The sequence below is a fragment of the Fundulus heteroclitus genome, chromosome 19 (assembly GCF_011125445.2).
Source record: "Fundulus heteroclitus isolate FHET01 chromosome 19, MU-UCD_Fhet_4.1, whole genome shotgun sequence".
Taxonomy (NCBI): Eukaryota; Metazoa; Chordata; class Actinopteri; order Cyprinodontiformes; family Fundulidae; genus Fundulus; species Fundulus heteroclitus.
In genome coordinates, this window is record NC_046379.1 from 7,166,793 (window position 1) to 7,189,146 (window position 22,354).

General features: G+C 39.6%; 2 protein-coding genes across 2 annotated transcripts in view; one reads left to right on the forward strand and one right to left on the reverse strand.

Annotated features, from left to right (window-relative positions):
• Positions 1 to 788: 788 nt before the first annotated feature.
• kif15 (kinesin family member 15) lies at positions 789 to 18,862 on the reverse strand. The gene is made up of 35 exons (XM_036150827.1): positions 18,844 to 18,862; positions 18,505 to 18,535; positions 16,293 to 16,479; positions 15,840 to 15,916; positions 15,700 to 15,737; positions 15,524 to 15,621; positions 13,899 to 14,078; positions 13,509 to 13,718; positions 13,301 to 13,426; positions 13,095 to 13,217; positions 12,869 to 13,004; positions 11,347 to 11,438; positions 11,057 to 11,266; positions 10,401 to 10,578; positions 9,338 to 9,479; positions 8,361 to 8,502; positions 7,032 to 7,196; positions 6,819 to 6,947; positions 6,633 to 6,738; positions 6,388 to 6,553; positions 6,164 to 6,314; positions 5,973 to 6,058; positions 5,492 to 5,570; positions 5,323 to 5,409; positions 5,135 to 5,239; positions 4,338 to 4,460; positions 4,034 to 4,180; positions 3,829 to 3,921; positions 3,537 to 3,701; positions 3,265 to 3,368; positions 3,102 to 3,168; positions 2,983 to 3,020; positions 2,767 to 2,899; positions 1,099 to 1,230; positions 789 to 996 (listed from the first exon to the last, which is right to left on the reverse strand). Exons 1-35 carry the CDS (start codon positions 18,860 to 18,862, stop codon positions 922 to 924), a joined length of 4,140 nt encoding a protein of 1,379 aa, XP_036006720.1. The 3' UTR covers positions 789 to 921.
• A 1,931-nt stretch (positions 18,863 to 20,793) lies between these two features.
• tacc3 (transforming, acidic coiled-coil containing protein 3) overlaps positions 20,794 to 22,354 on the forward strand; it is a 9,173-nt gene continuing 7,612 nt past the window's right edge. The window contains exon 1 of the mRNA XM_036150930.1: positions 20,794 to 20,932. The gene's annotated coding sequence lies outside the window, so the exon portion shown is untranslated. The remainder of the gene's footprint in view (positions 20,933 to 22,354) is intronic.

The following is a 22,354-nucleotide window of genomic DNA, read 5'->3' on the forward strand; positions in this document are numbered from 1 at the left end:
ATAATATATATATATAATATATATATATATATATATATTTTTTTTTTTTTTTTTTTTTTTTTGTTTTTGTTTTTTTTGAGTTCAGATTTCTGCTCTTAGCTGACAGGTGTGACACCTAGTAGGGTCTTCTTTAGCTGTAGCCCATCTGTTTCAGGGTTTAATGTGAGCGTTTAGAGATGGTATTCTGCATAACTAAGCTGTGATGAGTGTTGTTGTTTTTTTTAGTTACTGTAACATTTCTATTAGGTTGAACAAATGTACCCAGTCTCCTCAGGCATTTCTATCCACACAACTAGAAACACTGGAGAATTCCCCCTTTTTCGTACCATTGTTCTTAAACCTGAGAGATGGTTGTGCATTTAAATCCCACTGGATCTACAGTTCCTGGACTACTCTGACTAGACCATCTTATATGAACCATAATGTTCAAAATTGCTTAAACTTGCCTTCTTCCTCACTCTGGTGTTCAATTTGAATTTTAGGAATTTGCCATCACCACATACCCATTATTTTAAATATATAAAAATAAACAACTCAGGGGAAAGTCAAAGCCTAACAGTACTAGAGATAGTAAAATAATTTTAATTGTAAAAAAAAAACAAAAAAAAAAAAAAAACTACTGGCTGTACATCTAAATATAATGTACCAGGACAGCATACAACATGAAAGTTCATTAATCGGTGATCAGTTGACCATTACAGCCCCAGGCAACAGTATGTTAAAATTACAAACACAAAAACCTGAGAAAAACATGTTGAAATGCGCATTAAAAATAAACCAGACATGCATTAATGACAGCTGGTGTCCCTCCACGAAACTGGGAGACAGTTTTTTATTACTGAGAGTCAAATGTTGGATTAAAAAAATAATAATTTTCTATAAACGTGTGTTGATCTGGAACTTTTGGTCTGAGACGAGACTTCACATCATGTCCAGCGGCGGGATCCCGGTACCGTCTCGCATCAGGCTCATCTCCGTTCGGAGCTTCTCATTTTCCTTCAAAAACAAAAGCAGCGAATAAAGTCTTTAATCTGACACATTTATTCATAATTCCTAGAAAAACATGGTTTAATTGCAGGATTTTTATTTATTTTTTACCTCCTGTAGTCTAGTATTGTCCTTTTTCAGTTTGACCAGATATTCAATCCTCTGTTTGTGGTTCTTGTGTCCGACAAGCTTTCCGTTCTCCTCGGAGAGTTTCTCGTTCTGCTTACGCAGCACTTCATTCTCCTGTCAGAAACGTGCACGTATGACATCATCAGAAAACATCTCTGCAGGCATTTTAAAGCCTTGTAATCTGCTGCACAGATAATGACTGAAATTGTTAAAATATGGATTTCTACCTAAATATCACCAGCTAAAATCCTACATAAGCAAAGTTTTTTTTCTTCCTTTGGTTGGTTAATTTCTGCTTTTATTGGCCTTTTGTTCTTATCAGATACACAACCTTAGAGAAGCCACTGGGTGTCACCATACAGCCAATTAAACCAAAGGGTTTCCCATTTAATGAGCAGAAACTAGGAGAGCTTTACCAACATCTACTGAAGCCATCCAGACTAATAAATCAACTCCTTTAAGATAAAAATTTAAGACATGCATGTCTTTGCCGTTGTATATCACATCTAGCTGTACGAGTTTTTTGAACAGCAATTTTTTTGTGATGTAAAAAATGCAAAAGCGGTTTTGTGCTTTTTGAGGAATGAGAAATCCACCTACATTTGCTTATACTTCCTAACCAACAAATCCAGGAGCAATAAGTGAAATAAAACTTTTTTTTAGTCAGAAAGAATAGATTTGTGAAGAACTAACTGTATCTTTTTAGATGGAATATGGTATTAAGTCAAATGTTTGTTTTGTTGCTGTAACAGTCTCGTTATATTTACGTTGATTCGATTCAACGTAATGCTACAATTATGGCATGTGGGTTAATTGTTGGAGTTTGACCAGAAATGGGCGAGTAGCCGGTAGCCCAGCTAACACAGTTAGCATGGTACATTCAGGGCATTCTTCTTTTTTTTTTTTTTTTTGACAAAAAATTTAAAATTTAAATGGATAACTGGTGGTGCTTAGATTTTGGAGGTGGAGAGAGGCGCCCAACTAGTGGTGAAATTCCACCTATTGGTTCCTTTGAAAAATCAGAAATCAAATCACACTGCAAAAACTGATCTAAAAATAAGTAAAATGTTCTTAATATTTGTGTTTTTGTCCTAGATTTGAGCAGGTAAATAAGATTATCTGCCAATGGAATGAGTATTTTGGCCCCTAAAATAAGATAAATAGATATCCTTCACTTGAAATAAGATGATGGAGATGAATTGTTCCTATTTTATGTGCAAAAAAATCTTATTCTATTGGCAGATCATCTTATTTACTTGCTCAAATCAAGGATAAATACACAAATTTTAAGAACATTTTACTTATTTTTAGTTCCGTTTTTGCAGTGCAGTGATTAATGAGGAGAGATGAGATCCTTCTTCAATACAAAGTAATCAAAATATTAAGCACAGAAGGTATTTTAAACTTAAAAAGGTATTTTAAAACTTAAAAAAACAATTAAAATGTGCAGCTGTGGAGCCCCACAGGTAATAATTGCACCAGACCTTACATAGTCAAGCAGCACTTTTATAAATTACACACTACACACAATACAAGGTTGTACAAGGTTTTACCAGCAGGGGTGCCAATAATTGTTCAGGCTGTCGTGAAACGCCTTCTTTAAAAACAAAAAAAACCCCTAAGAAAACCACTCTGATCTGGGTATTTTACCTGCAGCAGTTTCTCCTCATCGTGCACCCTCTGGTTCAGCTCTCTCAGCTCCAAACAGCGGTTCCTCAGCTCGTTGGTTAGCTCTTGGATGCAAGTCTGAGACTGAGCAAAAGAGGATTCCTGCTCCTGTAATCTACGGAGCAGAAACCAAAAGCAAAGCTGGTCAGACATGAAGCCCCATCAAAGTAGACATGAAGCAGATGTCTCAGTGCTTACTTTCGTTGAGCAGCAGACAGCCTCTGCAGTATTTGGTTCTGGAACAGATAAAGCGTGTTGTATATGAATACAAATATCAGTATGAGCGAACCAAGACGAGCACAGGAGCAGATCCAGACCTTCTCTGCTCGCTCCTCCTGCAGCTCCTTCAGCACAGTCTGCCTAAGGGCTTCACCAAACTCAGCGCTGAAAGAAAAAGACAGAAAAGGTCCTTTAATTTTACTCATTCCACCAGTGACAGCTGGTGCAACGGTTTAATGTAAGCAAAGGAAGAAAACCAACCTGTTATTACTTCCAGACAGAGTGAGCTGGCTCTCCTTGGTGTAAAACTTATCGAGCAAACTCTGGATCTCCAGTCGAACCATCTCTTTGTCTTTCAGCTCCTCCTGGAAATAATGCATAACAATAATAAACATAAACCATAGTGGGGAAAAGTGTGTTTATTGTGGATTAGTTGCATTGCAAGATGAACAGATTATGGGAAATCTAAGCAATATTTTTTGAAAACGTGTCGGCAGAAATCATCCGTTTAACGTTTGCAGTAAAAAAACAACCTTGAGCCTCTGGATCTCCTCGTTTTTGGCGCTTCTCTCAGATTTCAACTCGGCTACAAGGAGTTCCATGGTCATCATGGAGGAGCGCCGGTTCTCCAGCTCTCTCCCCTGGCTCTCCAACATGTCGGTCAGATCTCTGTTAAAGCTGCCCAAACCACAAGGCGTCTGAAACAGAAAAAAAAAAAAAAAAAAAACAAGACGAATAATTAGACATGGTGCTGTGCCATGTGAGTAATATGCTTCATAACTGGGAGAATTTTAGAAGTATGACCAAAGAACAAGGAGGCATTACCCGATTTACTGATTTAGGCGTGACAATCGGCTCAGTCGGCTTAAATTCTCCATTTCTGATAGCTTTCTCTACGGCCTCTTGCTGCTGTTGCACCTGGTGTGAAAAAGAGTTTTTTAAAACATCGGTTTCCTCCCGTTTCTATTTTTTCATGCTACTACGTGTTTTGTTTAATCCTGCAATAAAACCATTAACGTAACATGTTAACCTTCTGCTCCAGGCTCTTTATGGTGAGCTCCTTTTGCGCCGCTTGCTCCTGCGCCGCTTGGAGGAGGCTCTGCTGCTCGTCGCAGACCTTTGTGAGCCTCTCGACTTCCTCGGTGGCATAAACGATCTCCTCCTGCATCACCTCGACCTGCAGAAAAAATGACAACCACACATAAACTGTTATTTTATCTCGATTTAAAGTCATGGTGAAGGCTTCCCCTCGTTGGAGGGAAACGTATGTAAAAAGCGTAATTTCGGCAGGGGTAAATATTCCTACAGAGCAGATTATAATCCAATATAATTACCTCTATCTTGTTAGACGCCATTTTTCGCTCCAGATTTTCTTTTAATTCGCTGATTTCCGCCTGCATCTTCTGGTTCTGCCCCCTTATGTTGTCCCTTTCGCAGCAGGCAGCATTATATTTGGCCTAGAACGAATTTTTTTATTACATTAATACAACAAACATTGCTAAAAGAAAGAAAGTAAGAAAGAAAGAAGTGGATTGATATAGGGCTGGGCGATATGGATTGAAAAATAAATCTCAGATTTTACCATACCAAATCAGATTAATCGATGTTTTTCCTCCTTTTTGTTTCATAAAAAGAAATTAAAGAAATAAATTTAAAACCTTGCTTTTATGTCAAGCATTTCGTCAGGGAGTTGACCTGAATTCAAAGTGCAACTAAAAACAAGCTGTGAAACATGCTTGTAAAACAAGATGGCAGCCGTGCCATTATAAACAATGAAAATATAACAAAACATTTGCTGCTAGTGGTATTACACATTGAGCTAAGAACAGCCTTCACTGCACTTGTGAACTTCAAACTAAGTTTAAAAAAAAAAGTAAATAAGTAAATGAAGTACCTCGTATTATGGTAAAAAAAAGGTTTTTGACAATAAATTTGCCTAAACATATATTCAGCATCACATGCTGTTCTCTTCATGGAAACCCAATCAGTGTATTGGCAAAATAAAATCCAGATTTTCCAAAAATGAAATCTTAAAGAAATGTAAATTCGAATTAATCGATTAAATCGATTTAATCGCCCAGCCCTAGATTGATATAAAAGAGATGAAAGGTAAAAAATAAAAGAAGAGTACATTTATGTCTTTAAAGTCTTCAGACAGATGGACGATGGTCTCCTCTTTCTGGCCCAGCTCAGCGCGAAGATCTCGGGTTTGGTTCATGAGGTCCAGCAGGACATCCTGTTGAGGAGCACAGAGGCGTGTCCAGACGGGCCGCAGACATGCCGAGCTCAAAGTAAAGCCGCACGGGGAACGCGCTTTACCTTGTCGTGTTTGATCTCCTGCTCCAGGCTGGTGATCTTTCCGCTAGCAGAGGTTAGGTTCAGCTCCAGATCAGCGAGTTCAGATGACTTAAAAAACGAAAACGAGAGGAATTACAACGCTGAATAAGCCAAACAAGCTGCAGATGTGCAGACTGTTACTTGGACCAACCAGCTGTTGATTTTGGAGAGTTAAATCTGAGGCTTGTTTTCTGAGCTGCGCGTTCTGCTCCACAGTTTCGACCAGCTCCCTGAAGAAAAGGAAAGCTCTTTCGTGTCAGTATTTTAATATTAAATAATGAAAACTTAACTACAGGTCAGGAGTATTTAAATACTCCTTAAATAGTGCGAGCACTGCAAAAATGGAACTTAAAATAAGTAAAATGTTCTTAAAATTTGTGTATTTGTCCTTAATTTGAGCAGGTAAATAAGATGATCTGCCAATGGAATAAGATTTTTGCACTTAAAATAGGAACAATTCATCTCCATCATCTTATTTCAAGTGCAGGATGTCTAATTATCTTATTTTAGGTGTCAAAATACTCATTCCATTGGCAAATAATCTTATTTACCTGCTCAAATCAAGGACAAATACACTAACTTTAAGAACATTTTACTTATTTCTAGATCAGTTTTTGCTGTGAGGAGCTCACTTTGACGTGCTTTCTTTGTCTTCTCTCAGCTGCGACAACAGACTGTTTGTGCGCTCTTGCTCAGCTTGCAGCGAATTATTCAAATTCTGCAGCAAAATAAAGAAATAAATAAAAGGAGAAAAACATCAGAAACTGAAACAAAACAGTAATAATCGACACCTGCGTTTCAGAAAGTTAAGGGTTTCCATTACCGAGACCTCTTCTTTCAGCTGGTCGACCTCCTTCTGCCTGTCACGCAGCTCCCGGCGCGCCTGGTCCGCCTCAAACCTGGCCTCCGCCTGCAGCTGGTCGAAGGAATCCTGCAGCGTTCGGTGCTGCTCCAGAAGCTGCTCCCACTCCAGTCTGGAACGAGGACGCGGAGCATCTTAGCGCGCAGGTACACGAGCTCAGAGGGTTGCACTGAACTTCTGCTTACTGGACTTTGTCGAGCTGGAGCTGTGTGCTGATCAGGTTGCTGGAGAGCCGGCTTATCTCCTCCTGATGCTCGCCGCGAGCGTCTCTCAGCTCCTCCCTCGCCGAGGCCAGCTCCTTGTCGGACGAATCCAGGACCAACCGTAGATCTTGGATCTCGCTCCTCAGAACTGCAAATTTAAGATGGGAAAGCGTCTCACGCTAAAGACAAAGCAGGACATCATACAGCGGCTCTGAAAGAAGCCTCACGCTCTGCGGCTTGCTGTTCGGTCTGAAGGCTCTGCTGCAGGCTGTGCACCGTTTCCTCAGAGGTCAGCTGATCTTTGCTCCTGTTGGCTCGTTCTGCAAGAAGTTGCTGGAAAAGGACGTACCCAATGACTCGCCTGAAGGTGTCACAGAAACAAATCCGAATAACTTTGGGTGGGAAAGGTTTACCTCGTCCTTCTGGTCGCGCTCCTGAGAAATCACAGCGATCTGCTCCTCGAGCTTCGCGATTTGCTGCAGCAGTTTGCTGTTGTTCCTCTCCTCCTCATTCAGCTGCGTTTGGACACGACTCACCTGATCCTGGAGGACATAAAACGTGAAGTGGGGGGGGTTAAAGCAGGGACTCTGAATGCTCCATGCGAAAGAGAATCCACCTGGGCGCACCTGAACGTGCCGCAGCTCCTCTGTCAGCGCCATCTCGGCCATGTCGGACGGAGGCTGCTCGGACCAGATGTCGCCGTCGTCGTCGGTCCCGTTCAGATGCTCCGGACTGGAGAGCGGCACCAGCCGGGACCGCAGATTATAAGCTTTAGTGGGCGTGGTCAGACTCTAGTAAAAACACAGATTCGGATATTTTACTCGGATGATTAGCGTAACAAGCGAAGCTGTGAAGTTGAGAGCAGAGTTTCACACACGGAGTGCATAAACCACGACGGTTGTTCTCGCTGTTTGACACTAAATCAGAGTAAACTTGCTCTGGTTTAGGAGTATAAAAAGTATTTGTGTTTGAGAAGTTGCTTCTATTTTCTGACGTTCATAAAAGTAATATATATATATATATATATATATATTTTTTTTTTTATTTATTTAATATGAATAACATGTAAAATATTTCAGCACCTAATTTCCTAGTAGTTGATAGTGTTAGTACATCCACTGACTGTAGAATTACCTGTGAAACGTTTTCACACAGCCAGAAAACTGCTTGTTGTTGCAACCAAATCCTATGGGATTCTGTGAGAGTAGGGAGTAGCAAGATGGCGGCCAGTGACTTCAGTTTTTCGCCAAAATCAGCGCTCCAGTGTATTATATAGCTCAGTGGTTTTTCCAAACTGCTCTTTTTCAGTTTCATCGATCCGCAGGACTTTTCAAACTGCAAACTAGCTTTTCATGTTGCTTTTGGAGTAATGGCTTCTTCCTCCCTGAATGGCTTTCAGTAACGGATTATTGTCACGGTGGATAATGCAACCTTTACCAGCTTCATCCAGCATCTTCACGATGCCTTTTGCTTTGGTTCTCGGTTTGATTCACACCTTTCTCTACCCGTTTATACCTTCGTATAAACGTTTAAACATGGATCCTTCGGGTTATCTAGAAATCATACCCAAGGATGAGCCAAACCTGTGGAGGTCTGCGGTTCTCTTCCTGAGCTCTTGGCTGATTAGTTTTGGTTTTCCCATGATGACACACAAGGACGCTTGAGGTGTTGCCTTAAAATACATCCACAGGTGTGTCTCCAGTTACCTTTGAATGTTGTAAATTAACCTATCAGAAGGGGTTTTATAAATAATTCAAATGCACAGAAACCTCAGTGTTTGTAAACCTCCAAATCTTAAGCAATCCCTCACTCTAGTTATTTATTAAATAGAAATAATTTTAATAACCCTAACTGATCAAAAAACAGGAAAATTCTAGCTGGATTTAATGTGCAACAGTGAGAGAAGCAGCTCAGTGTCTTTGGCTGCAGCGGGGTCTCTACACAAACCCACCCACCTTTATAGTTTCTACGTGAATCCTGTTCAGCTCAGAGACTTCTTGGTTTTTGGAAGCTTGAGTAGCTTCCAGGATGTTTTCCAAGTGCTTGTTGGCCTTCTCCAGGTATCTTTTTTCAGACTGCAGCTGGGACAGCTGTTTCCTAAAACACAAAGCAAGCGCCGGGTCAGAACTGCACACAGCTTACAGGATTCTAAACGAGAAAAATCGTTATCACGGCAGAGTTCGTGGAAATGGAGGCAACTAAGGCCGAGTTCTGCACTTAGATTAGATTTACATGTATTTTTATTTTAATAAATTTCTATCCGTTTCATTTATATTCCTTCTTTGTCACCTATGAAGAACATTCCAATATAAGTTGTTTTTACAGTAGCTCACATCTACTTACAAACCACATTATTACCAAAACTGTACACTGCCAAGATGGTTGGTTGGTTAATTGATTGAATAATTGATTTGTTATTTTTTCATTCTCCAGTATTATTACTTGATTGGTTTAAATGCTTAATTATTGACTTTATTTCCATTATTGTTAGATTCAAGAAGTAACAACACACACACACCTTTATCCCTAAGCGCAGTTTGGACAGAGCAATTAGCCTAACATGGTTTTGGACTGTGAGAGGAGGCAGGAGTACCCAGAGAGAACCCATGCATGCACAGGGAGAACAAGCAAGCTCCTGCAGAAGGAGGTCATTCCTTCATCGCATCTGTGCCCATCCGGTTTCATTATCTGTACTTGTATTCATGGTGTTTTATGTTTTCTTAGTACAGATTAGTGGGCACACGCTACTATTTTCTTTATACCCTTTCAATCACTGGTGCCGTGCAGACATTAGACACTCAGGTGTTTCTATACGACTTTGCAGTTCATAGTTTTTGTGAAGCATTATTTTTGTCCTAATTTTAGGAATCGTCTGTCTTTTCTTGTCTTATGCAAAACGACATTTCCCTCCTAATTAAATTACTTTACTTACTTTGAGATGTCTTTGTACTCTTCAAAAGCCTGCAGGGCAGCCGTGAGGTCCGACTGTTTCTGCAGCAGTTTGGCGCTCAGCTTTTCAACTGCGGCTGCAGACGCGGAATCTGTCGCAGAGGAACCTGAAGAGGCCGTGGAAACTGTGGAGGAACGGCAGGTCGACATTAAAACTGGATATTCAATTACATTTTATTTATATAGCGGCACGTGTCACCTCAAGGCTCTTGACACCAAACACGGAGAAGCAGCATTTAGTTCCTATGCTCCACTTATCTGGAACAAACTTCCAGAAAACTGGAAAAGTGCGGAAAGCCTGAGTTCTTTTAAATCAAGATTAAAAACACATTTGTTTAAAATTGCCTTTGACTGTTCTAGTTAAACTATTTTACTGTTTTTAATGTTCTTTTTTGTTTCTACATTCTATCCCTACTTGCTTTTATTCTGTTTTATTTTCCTATATTTTAATCATGTAAAGCACTTTGCATTGTCTCTGTACTGAATTGTGCTATATAAATAAATTTGCCTTGCCTTTACAGTCAGATTTGATGAAATTATACAGACAGATTGGTCAGAAAGTTTCCTCTCTAAGGAAACCCAGCAGGTTGCATCAAGTCTCTCCAAGCAGCATTCACTCCTCCTGAAAGAGCGTAGAGCCACAGTGGACAGTCGTCTGTATTGTTGATGGCTTTGCAGCAATCCCTTATACTGAGCATGCATGAAGCGACAGTGGAGAGGAAAACTCCCCTTTAACAGGGAGGAGAACCTCCAGCAGAACCAGAACCAGGCTCAGTGTGAATGCTCATCTGCCTCGACCCACTGGGGATTAGAGAAGACAGAGCAGAGACACAGAAAGCACAGAAGCTCACATTGACCCAGGAGTACTTTCTATGTTAGATGGTAATAGCTGGATGATCTGCCTCCCCTAAGGGATGGCAGATCATCCGCTAACATAAACATTAGACCAGGTGTACCAACTATGAAGAGAAGAAGACAGAGAGCAAAAAGGTGGAAATATAAACAAGATTTTAATTTTCTCAGATACTTGATGCTAACAGTCTAACCTTCTGTGAGTTTTTCTGATTCCAGCGCCCTCTGGAAGGCCTCCTCCAGCTCAGCTGCAACTTGGGCGGAGACGTCTTCAGCGTTAATCACAGATTCAAGAGAACGCAGCAGACGGTTCTCTTCTCTGAGGTTGTAGTTCTCTGCTGCATAGCGAGTCATCTTTGGATGATGATCAACCTTGAAATCAAAATAAAGCAACAATACTTTAGATTAGAGCTGCAGCTAACGATTTTTTTTAATAATAGATCAGTCTGACGATTATTTCTTACGGCTAAGAGATGAATCGGACAAAAATAAAAGTTTTATATCCACTTCTTTTTTCCAAAACAGAACATTTGGACTGACGGAGCAAACAAGCGCACAAAAGTTGCTACCTAGATGTTCTGTTACAATAATATTAGGTAATAAACATTTTTGCTTCGAATAAAGAGGTTTATGTTGACTAAACACAACAAATCTATGATGAAATTCGTTGCCTACGCTTTTAATTGTCGATTTTATCGATCCGTTGTTGCAGCGCTACTTTAAATAAAATGAAATGGGAAGCCATACTTGTTTCCCTCGTTTTTCTACAGCACAGCAGCTGATGCATGATTATCAGACGTTGCGGTCGGTCAGTGTTGGATGAAAGAGATGATTGTGACTTTGCTTTTACCTGATCGGTTAAGAGCTTGATCTCTACTTTCAGCTGGTCAATGAAAGCCTGAGACTCTGCGTCCGACAGCGAACTTTGCCCCGCCTTCAGCTTCTTCTCCAGACGGGAGATGTGGTCCTCTCTAAACCTGATGATCATCCTGCTGGAGTGGATGAACTTGTCCTTTTGGGTCCAGGCCTCCTCCAGATGAGCCACCTTCTTCAGCAGGATCTGAAAACGGCAATCAGAGCCGTTGAGGCCTCACGGCACAACTGCTTCCCGAGACGAATAAAAAAAAAAAATCCCCTCACCTTCTTCTCCTCGTTGAGCTTCTTCCACAGACGAACAGCAGCCATGTACTTCCCTTTATACAGAACATCCTGTTGGTTTTCAGCGGATGGGCCTGACAGGAGGGGGAGGTTAAAAACAGGTTGGTGTCCATGGCATAAATTTAGGGAATGATTAGATGATTAATTTTAAGAAGCAAAGATTGAAAAAAAAAAAACTTTTAAAGCTCAGTAAAATGCAAAACGAAGCCTATTTTAGGAGCTCTGTGTATAATAAACAAACAGAAAGGGCTGCTTGTTCCCATTCCTGTCAGGCATGAGAAAAGATCACAGCCTCAACCAAATAAACATTCAATTCTTTACTAAATAAAATGAATTTGTCGTCATCTTCTCTGATATTTTATCCCCGGAAGACAATGTGACTAAATTGCAGTCAAACAAAATATTTTAACCTGGTTTTACTTGTTAAAGTAAAACACTTTAAAAAAAATACTTTGTTGAAAGCCTTAATATTTGAATAATTGTGTAACAGATTGCACTGTAATATGAAATAAGTTGAAATGTATAGTTGGTCTTATGATGTGATCATTTGATATGTTTTGTGTATCTGTATAATTTTAAAAGGACCCCAGGAAGAGTAGCTGTCAAATTACTGACAGCTAATGGGGAGCCAAATAAATAAACAATAAACAATAAATATCTAAAATAATCAACTTTCTACACTGAAAAAGGGAATCAAAATTAAGTAAATATTTCTTGAAATTTGTGTATTTCTCCTTGATTTAAGAAGGTAAATAAGACTAAATGCCAATGGAATAAGACTTTTTGCACAAAAAATAGGAACAATTAATCTCCATCATCTTATTTCAGGTGCAGAATATCTAATTATCTTATTTTAGGGGTAAATATACTCATTCCATTGGCAAATAGTCTTATTTAACTGCTCAAATCAAGGTAAAATACACTCATTTCAAGAAAATGTCACTGTTCTTTTTTGCAGTGTACCTTAGGAAAAAGTTGGGACGCCCTCTACTCTAATTTTCCAGCACTTTTCAAGATGCAATTGCTTCAAAACTTGCACTTGCAGGCTTTTAAAATTTAAACCCCATTTTGAAAATACTGCAAGAAAACCTACAACGTAGTAATAAATAAAAGCCTATACTGCAAAAATGGAATTAAAAGTAAAAGAAATTTTCTTGTAAGTAAGTGAAACTCTGTATTTCTCTTTGATTGACGATTAATGTTGTCGCTCCTTTTCAGGATTTCCTCAGAGAAAAGCTTCCTGTTTCTCCTCACCTCTTAGCCAATCATTGAAAAGCTGTGCGTTCACGTCAAAACTAAAAGGCTTGCAAGCGGGGAGAGCGGGGTAGAGAGCGGCCAAACCGAGGCGGAGGAACAGGAGCTATAAAGGCTTTCATGGGGCATCCTAATTCCTTTTACATGATTAATTTTGAAGCTGCTTTTTTTTTATTAGATTTTATGATTTTTCCAGCTGTCTTCCAGATGTTCCTACATGTGATGAAATTATTTATCTGCGTGTTGATACCCATGAGAGGCAGAGGTCCTCCTGGTGCAGAGTCTCCTCCCGAGGAGCTCAGAGCCTGAGAAAGCTGCTCCTTCAGCTTCTTCACCTCGGCCTGTAGCTGCTTCACGTTTCCCTGCGTGTCCTCGTTGATAACAGCCTGCAGAAGAAAAAAAAAATAACCCAAAGAGACGTTTTAGCAAAAATCTCCGGAGTCTGCAGCGTTTTAGGAGAACGTGTGATGAAGCACCTTGTTCTTGATCAGCTTTGCTCTCTGGGCAAACTGCAACGTGGACAACGTTTCTCCAAAACACTTTGAACCAGGGTGAACATTAGCAATAATGTAGGTCTTTGCATTTCCTCCAAGAGAATCCTGAAATAATAATAATAATAATAAAGCTTTAAACAGATGCCATCCTTTCTGCTCACACAGATCACACAACACTAGACCCGTACCTTGAGCAAGAAGGTGAGTTTAGACTCCCTGTAGCAGATGTGCCGGCTCTTCCCGTTGGACACGTCCACCAGGGCCATGATCACCTGACCCAGGCACATGAGGGACCGGTTGATGCTGCTGGCCTCCTGCAACAAGAGGTACAGAAGCCATTACAAGCCGGATGAAAATAAGATAACCCAGCGGAGGCGATCGGACGGAAAACCGCACCTTGAGCCTGGAGCCCTCAGCGTGGGTGTCTTTCTGCCTCTCAGATCCAGCCAGATCCACCAGGTTCAGCTGAGAGCGTCGGATGTTGACCACCTCGTTGCGGCACTCCTTGGACTCGAGGGTCATGGTGAAGACCGCGTGTGATCTGGAGGACTCGCGGTTCATGGAGGTGGAGGCCACACGCCGATTGCGCCAGCCCATAGAGAGCACCTGCAGGATCGAAGAAGTAAAAAAAAAAAAAAAAACTACAACGCAGGGTTCTTCTCATGTCAAAACCAGGATGTAAATATCTAATCTGCCTTCTTTTTAATAAACTGAGACAACATTAAAACTTGAAAAGCTCGGAGCTGAGAATAAGCGGATTGCAGTGAGTGCTATTATCCTTCCTACCTGATAGGCTTCGGCTGCGGAGTTCACAAACTTCTCCACGGCGCCTTCGACAAACACGCCTTTCTTGATGTTCTCCCGGAGGAAAAGGCTGGCAGAGGCTGAATCCAGCAGGTCGTAAATCTGCTCGTTGTAGATCTCAATAAATGAACATTTGCAAAGGAAACTCTTGGACTTTCCAGACTGTTTCAGGGGAGAAGAAAGAGCTCCGCGTCGATAGGTACAAACAACCAGACAGATACATGCAGTGCTGTGAAAGTGTTTAAAGATTTCTTCTGTTTTTTCTTTTCTTTTTTTATTAGTTACAGGGTTCCCACACCTTGGTGAACATCAAATTCAAGGACCTTTCAAGGACTTTCCAGGACCACTTTCCTCAAATTCAAGGACCACACGTGGCGGCATTTACCTACTGTGACCGCTGAATAGGTTATCATATTTTAATACAATGCAAATTCAATAAAAGACTAAACGGCATAGAAGTTGTTGGGTCAGAAGCAATGCAAGAAAGTGGACTTAATTTATAGCCTACATTGATATTGATCATATTCATAGCCTACATTTATATCCACAGTACATGGCTATGTCATACTACATTACATATAAGATGTACATTAGCCTACCGTTTCATGGAATTTTATAGAAAAAAGTGCAGCATTGAGATGTTCAGAATTATATCAATTTGTTTCACTTACTTTTATCTTTGATTAAGCTAGTTTTTGACTTTGACTCTGAAAAGTCGCTAAAAATAGCGACAAAGTCGCTGAGTTGGCAACACTGCGTGAATGTAACCTATTGGACGCACGTAGGCCTAAACCGTAGCCTACCAACTAACGAAGAAGAGCGAACGTACTTTTGCAAATTAAAAGTCTGCGGAATCAACATAATTTTAAAAGATAGTGTGGTAGTAAAATAATGACACGAGTCGTCATCCGTGTGAACTTTCAACCCCACATAAAAATTCAAGGACTTTCAAGGACAAGGTGTTTTTTTGGCTGTTTTCAAGAACTTTCAAGGGCCTTGAATTTATTTTTTTAGATTCACAAACTTTCAAGGATTTCAAGGACCCGTGGGAACCCTGTAGTTAAATGTTTCATATCACAAAACACCTTTTAATATCAAACAAAGATAACTTGGGGAAAATACAAAAAGCAGTTTTCAGGCAACGGCCCCATGTTAAAAGAGGACGCTAACCTTCAGGAAAGTTCCCCTCGTTCTCTCGTTGAAACCAATCGAAATGTTTGACCGTGACCTTAAAATAGCCGTCCATGCTGGAATAAAGTCTGCTGTGGCTGAATTAAAACAATATGCAAAGAAATGAGGGCCTAAATTCCTTCACGCTAACGTAAAAGATTAACTGGCAGATCTCTAAATGCCTTATGGCGGTTCTTATCTGGCAACGTGGCCACAACTAGTTTCTAGCTACTTTTATTTTTACACATAAAAAGGTTATTTTGGGATTTTCATATACTTTAATAAAATAAATCATCTTTAGAAAACTGTTTTTTTGTATTCACCCAGGTTATCTTGGTTAGGTATTAAAATATGTTTGATTATCTGAAACATTTAGGTGTGATAAAAAAAAACAGAAGGAACACGTATGCAGAGTCCTTCTTCCTGCGACTCCTCACCCTTTCCGCTTCTCTGCCGATGAGGAAAAACAGGTACTCGAAACTTCGAGGAATGACTCCCCTCAGCTCGTCTGTGAAGTTGTCCAGCTCAGACGGACCTGCAGCCGGAGGGAGACAGGTGTGACTTTGGTTCTGTTAATATCTCAGTACAAACGCCAACAGCAGCGAATGCTCACCGAGCATGGTGAATGTTTTTCCCGAGCCCGTCTGTCCACTGCAGCAACAAAGAGACGCATCTCGTTAGCAACTGAGCTCGTACAGGACAACAGAAAATGCTTTCTTTTTCTTAGATTAAAAAAAAAAAAGTTGTACTTACTAAGCAAATATAGTGCCGTTATATCCATTCATGCAAGACTCAACAATATTTTTGGCCACGCTGTTGAAAACAGAATCCTGACGCAGAAGGAAAGAAACACATCACTCTCTGCACTGCAAAAATTAAACTCAAAATAAGTCGAATTTTCTTAAAATTAGTGTATTTGTCCTTGATTAGAGCAGGCAAATAAGATGATTTGCCAATGGAATAAGATTCTGCACTTAAAACAGGAACAACTCGTCTCCATCATCTTATTTCAAGTGCAGGATGTGTAATTATCTTATTTTAGGGGTCAAAATAGTCATTCCATTGGCAGATCATCTTATTTACCAGCTCAAATCAAGGACAAATACACTAAGTTCAAGAAAATCTGACTTATTTTTAGTTCCGTTTTTGCAGTGTGACAGGTTTGCTAACATCTGCAGACAATAAACTAGCGAAATTTTCCCAGACCTGCGATGTGTCCATATCTGCAACATGGTCATAGGTGAAGGTCCGTGGTTCTGGTTTTGAGAGCAGACGGATGGTGTTGGGCAAGCTGACGTTCAGACACAGGTTCTGATCCCCGTCTGTGGTCAGCCCAGTGCCGTGGGTCAGCGGTCGCACTCGGACAAAGACTTTGATGGAATCGCCGTCTCCGCTGCGATGCAGTGAAATTAAATAAATAAATAAATAAATACATACATACAACAGGACGGCTGGGCTGCAGAATGACCTCGGACATCACGGCGGTTCTGGTTCATCTTTTGCAGCCAAAACAGCCCTAACCTGTCACAGCATTGACTTCACCAGAACCCTGAAGGTGTGCTATGGTGACATAAGTCGTTTGCAGCAGATGCTTTGATTCCTGGAAGATGTGAGGTGGGAGCCTTCGCTTCAATGAACCCGTTTTTATCCAGCATATCCTTCAGATACTTGATTGGACTGAATAGTTGGAAAATTAAAGGCCAGATAAACTCCTCAAACTGTTTTTTGTGCTCCTCAAACTATTCCTTGCAGTATTCTGGATTTGTGGCGAGGCGTATTTTCCCCACTACCTGCACTTCCCCCCTTACAAGTCTGCAGCTACACCTGCCCACATGCGACAGAAGAACGTGACGGCTTTATATTCTGGCTCCTTTCTGCCTGAACCAGCAGTGGCAGTCTGAGCCACGCTAGCTCGTGTTGGATTAAACCTTCGCCTCCGACAGGCCACGGTGAGCCTAGGTCACCTATAACCCTGTCGCACGCTCACCACTCTTCTTTCCATTCTTTGTTCCCTCCTCGCACCGTTGACACTATATGACAGCGCTTTGAACCAGACAGCTTTTAAAACGCAGAGGTCAGTTTGACTAAAGCCTTGCAGCTGGATGGGCTGCTCCTGACTACACTGATCCAGCTTCAATGTGTACAACGGCTGACTCCATTCACACTCCAGTCCTTTTACATCCAAATGTACTTTTTATTCATAAAAAGATGGCCTTTTTGCAAACAAACATTCTCCCTTCATGTAATAATGCTATGAATATACACTTTATTTATTGAACCCATTTTCTTTTACTCCATGATGGACTGCAGGTGGATCAAAGTGACTATGGTTGTGGTGGTAATACTATTATTACTGGTTTAAGTATGTCTAAAACTGCTACCTGCTTGGATTTTCACACACACAACCTCTCAGGTTTATAGAGAACGGTCTGTGCTACTGAGCTTGCATATATTGCTGTAAATTTAGTTCACAATACTAGTTATCTTTATATTATACTCTTAGGACAAATCTATATATTATACTCATAGGACAAATCTATCAGTATAATTATAATGTTTATAATAGTATCCATCTCTACATTTATTCAGTAAAAACCCATGTCCTGTACTTATGGAACCATTGTGTATCCTGCACTTGCTGCTATTGCACTTCTGGTTAGACCTAAATTGCATTTCGTTGCCTTGTACCTGTACCTGTGTATGACAATAAAGTTGAATCTAATCTAATCCATCAAAGTCCAAAACACCAAAATCCCGCCAAATGCTTTTCGGCCAGTGGCTTTAACATCCCTGGCCGTGGACGTTTTAAAAAAACATGCTCAGTATGAGGGCCTGATGCAAAGTTAATGTCCACTGTTGCTAAATGCTCTTTCAGGGGGAGTGAATTCTGCAATCCAATAACTCAGCGCAATACGACAGGCTTCTTTAAGAAAGTAAACTGTTGACCGATCTGTATGATTTGACTGAACTGACTGACGTCTGTTGTAAATTAGTGTTCTATAAATAAACTGATTTGATTACTAGCAAGCTGAACCCAGTAAAGAGGCCATTATGTGTAAGTGAAATGTAATTTTCTCCTCTGCGACCCCCTCACCCCCATTTATTCTAAAACCGAATAGTAGTGTTTAAATTTTAAACACCTTATTGTACGTTTAATAAACCAAACTAAATCCTGAGTATAGTGAATCAATGAAGTGTTACATATTTATCCCAAATTTGTAGTAGTTTTAAAAAATTATAATTAAAGGGATACATAGGAAGTGGCTAGGCTAAATGAATGCCAAATGTTTCAAGGCCTAGAGTTAAAAAGGCAGGCAGCCTTTGTTAGTGGAGCTATACCTGAGTTTAGTTTTATAAATATCTACGAAATTAGCAGAAAAAACAGCTTTACGTGAGGGAAGTCCTGAATGTGTATTACCTGGCAGAAAGAAGAGTTGAATCTCCAGATCCTGGAATAAGAGGGGGAAAAATCGATCAGAATAAATATTTACTGCACAGCAAACTTTTAATTTACGTCCTGCGGCAGATCAACGCGGATCATAGCAGAGTGTTCCCCACTGAGGAGCTATCGCTAATATCCACATATATGCTAACAGCAAAAAATAATAATAAAAACATGAGGATGCAACAGTTTTAATACACATTCCGTTAAAAACCAGACGTGAATAGACTGCAGTTCAGACACTAGCAGAGAGAGACAACAACAGTCTATGGACGCTTTAGCTAACCGTGAAGTGTGTTCGGACCCCAACCGTACCTTTTCCACCGGAGCTCATCGTTCTAAACGTTCATAAACACACACAGAGTTAACAGTATTTTTTTTCTTTTCTTTCTTCAAAGCATCTGGAGCTGCAAAATTAGCGGATTTTTGCTAACATTGTTTACATCCTTTCAATTTGGCGGGCCGGTTGTTTCTTTTTTCTCTTCCGTTGACGCTGCGTACAATCCAGCTGTTTGGAGCGTTACTGCCCCCTACTGGCCTGCTCCATCGCTGTCGTCGTCGTCTTCTTCTTCTTCTTCTAAAATTTTACTGTGAAACCAACTTCAGGTGCATTTACCGCCATCTACCAGACTGGAGTGTGAGCGTCAATGGAAATCAGTTATAATGAATCAAATACGATTAAATAACCCCGTTTTTCAAGACATCTTATTAAATTATTCCTGATATTTTTCATACATATATTTCCTTATAAACTATTAAGAGAAAACAATATTCTCTCTTTATTTAGACCTGCTTTTAAGGATTTGCGTTCTTCTCTATATTTGCTGTGTTCTATTAGGACATGTTTTACAGTTTCTAATTGACAAACAATAATTACAGATCCCTGTGTGATGTTTTCCTGTTCTGAACAGAGTACTATCAAGCCCGGTATGTTCAATTCTTAATCATGTTATGATTATTTCCTCTCTTCGGCTTCTATTACTAAATCTATTACATTCTACATTTCTCTGGATATTATAAATGGCTTCCTGTGTCTTCATTTTCCGATTGTTCCTGCCATGTCTTAAAGACTTTGTTATGAATGAAGATTCCCCTTCAGTTTTGCTCAAAGTGGGGTATTCCATCTCTTCGTCGTCTTCATCTCTGTAATGAAAACTATATGGAGGTTTTATCTGATATTGAATATTCCTGTTATTTTTGTGTAAATGTCAACCCTTTTTTTCATTGTACATATAGTAGAATATTTTTGACAGATATGCAACACGTTATTAAGACTAAAACTGGAATAAAAGCGTGGAGAAATACAATATAAATGGGGGGGGGGGGGGATGGATGAACTCAAAAGAAATAATATTCAAACTATAAGTAATTTGTACTTAAAAGGAACAATAAAAGGACTAAAAAAAGAAGGTAAATAAACAATGGACATTCTGAATAAATTTAGAATAGAAAGAAAACTGGAACAACGTATTGTTAATTTATATATTTGGCAGTTTATGTCTTCTTTTATTGTTCTGTTGTTGTTGTTAATCATCTTCATCATAGTCGTCATTGGAATAGGGTATATATTAAACATAATGTCTATGGTCGTTGTCGTCTCCCTCCTCTTGTTCTTGATTGATTGTTGCGGTTTGTAAACAATAATTTGTTGCATTACCGCCACCAATCAGTAACAAGTGTGAATCAGGACAGGCAAAAATTCCTTCTATCGTCATCGTCATCTTCTCTTTTTATTCCTTTTGCTCTTGTATACTATAAAATACATTGCTCATTTATTCCTACCTTAAATACATGTCTCTTTTCATACTTTTTATGTCATGTAATATTAATGTCCATAGAAATTCTCATTAAGGCTTGGTATGCTAGTATGTCTGTCAGTAAATTTCCATAAAAGCGGAATGTGCAGGGATTTACAAAATTCAGAAATTATCGCAAATCTCGACTATTAACAGAAAGCGTGCGAGAAATAAATATCTGAGAATCCACGGAACAGCAGGTAAAGCTTTTAGGAAATTAAATAAGTATTGAACATAAAGCATCTTAACTAAGCCTGTAAAGACTGTAATACACAACGTTGTAATGTTTATGGCTCCTGCGTGGTTGCATAGAGAACTTTAGACGTCACCAGAGGCATTATGGTTGTAACCAACACTATCTTGGAACGTCTGTCGTCTTTGGATCAGCTCTCTGATATGATTGGCTATCTAACCCGGAAGCGCATTTGGTTTGAATGCTTGGGGGAATCTTATTGGTGCGTTTTACGACTTTTAAATTCCAAACGGCTGCGTGCGTTGCTTCGGGCTGAAGTGGGATTTTCAAAGGGAGTAGTCGGTATCATTGGTGGTTATACAGTTTATGCATCCGATAAAGGACTTATTTAAGCCTGAGAGTCCGGTGTTTTCAGGTAGGTGGTGATATATGAACCTATCGTAATTCAGTGAGAAACTGCTCCGAACTGTATTCTCTCTTTTAACCTGATTTGTAGTTTTTGTTCCGTTAACAGTTAGCTAACTGCTGGTGGTTTGTGATCTTGCTAAACCCGCTTTTGTTACTTCAAGAACGTCAAAAAGAGGCGGAAACACACCGTTGTGGTGGCGGTAAAATCTGCCCGAATGATGTTTTTATTTTTTTTTTATGCTAAAGATTAGCTTAGACTGTTCAGGTGTGGGTTCAGTCATTTAGTTTCAGGTCACATGCTAACGGCTACGTAGCCTTCAAAACTGTTTTAAACGTTATCAAGCATGTGTTTTTTTTTTACCTCTCTGTTTTATAACTGAGCTGGAATAAAATCTGACATTTCACTACTTACTAAGACTCCTCATTCAGAGACGTCACTTTTTTTTAAATTGTTTTATGTATAAAGCATAAACTCTGAAAAAGAAAAATTTAAAGTAAGCGAAAATATAAAAGTCAGCTGTGAATGAACATTTTTGGTTTGCATGGGTGTATTTCAGTAGTAATTAAAGTCACCGAAGGTGTAGTCTAGTTTGTAAGTCAAGATAAAAAAAGTTTAGTTTTTCTCTTCAAAATGTTTTTCATAATGTTGCACAGGCAGTGTTGTATTTTGTTTTGTGTTTTTTTTTAAAAGAATATGCGGGTATTATTAAAATGTATCAGCTCCCTCTGGTGGCCACATGCTGTAAATGCTGTTATTTTGCTTCACTTAGACTTAGACTTTCTTTATTGTCATTTTGTATACACAGTGCATACAGAACGAAATTTCGTTTTCACACAGCTCAGAAATATTGCAGTAACTCTACAGGATACCTTGCAGTGAATTACAGTACAGGATAAAGTGCAGTCATCAATCGCAGTCACTTACAGGATAAATTTCAATTTACTTCCGGATAAAGTGCAGCAGTGAACAGTAGGCAGTTGAAATGTAAACAATGTAAACCAAATGTAGACAAATATGCAGTAAGGTGCAGCAGTGATTTAAAAGTAGACAGTTGCATTGTACACAGTTTTGCAGTACGTTTCCGGTTAAGGTGCAGTTAAAAAAATCAATTTTGCAGGATACGATACAATGTGCAAAGTTGCAAATCAGCGAATCTAGTGTGGTACACTTTTATACTTCAGCAGTTCAACAGTCTGATTGCAGCAGGGAAAAAGCTTCCCTTCATTTGTGAGCCTTGAATTTGTGGCAAATATTAAAGATTAGATTTTATTCATTTTTAATGTGCAAAGAATTACTTTGCCACAGTGCTGGGCTTCAGGCGTGGTTTCCTTTTATTTCCCCTTTTATTATTAAAAATGTTGACTCAACCCTCACTACGTCCTTCATAAACATCCTGCTCCTACATTACGCCTTGGCACATCCTTACTT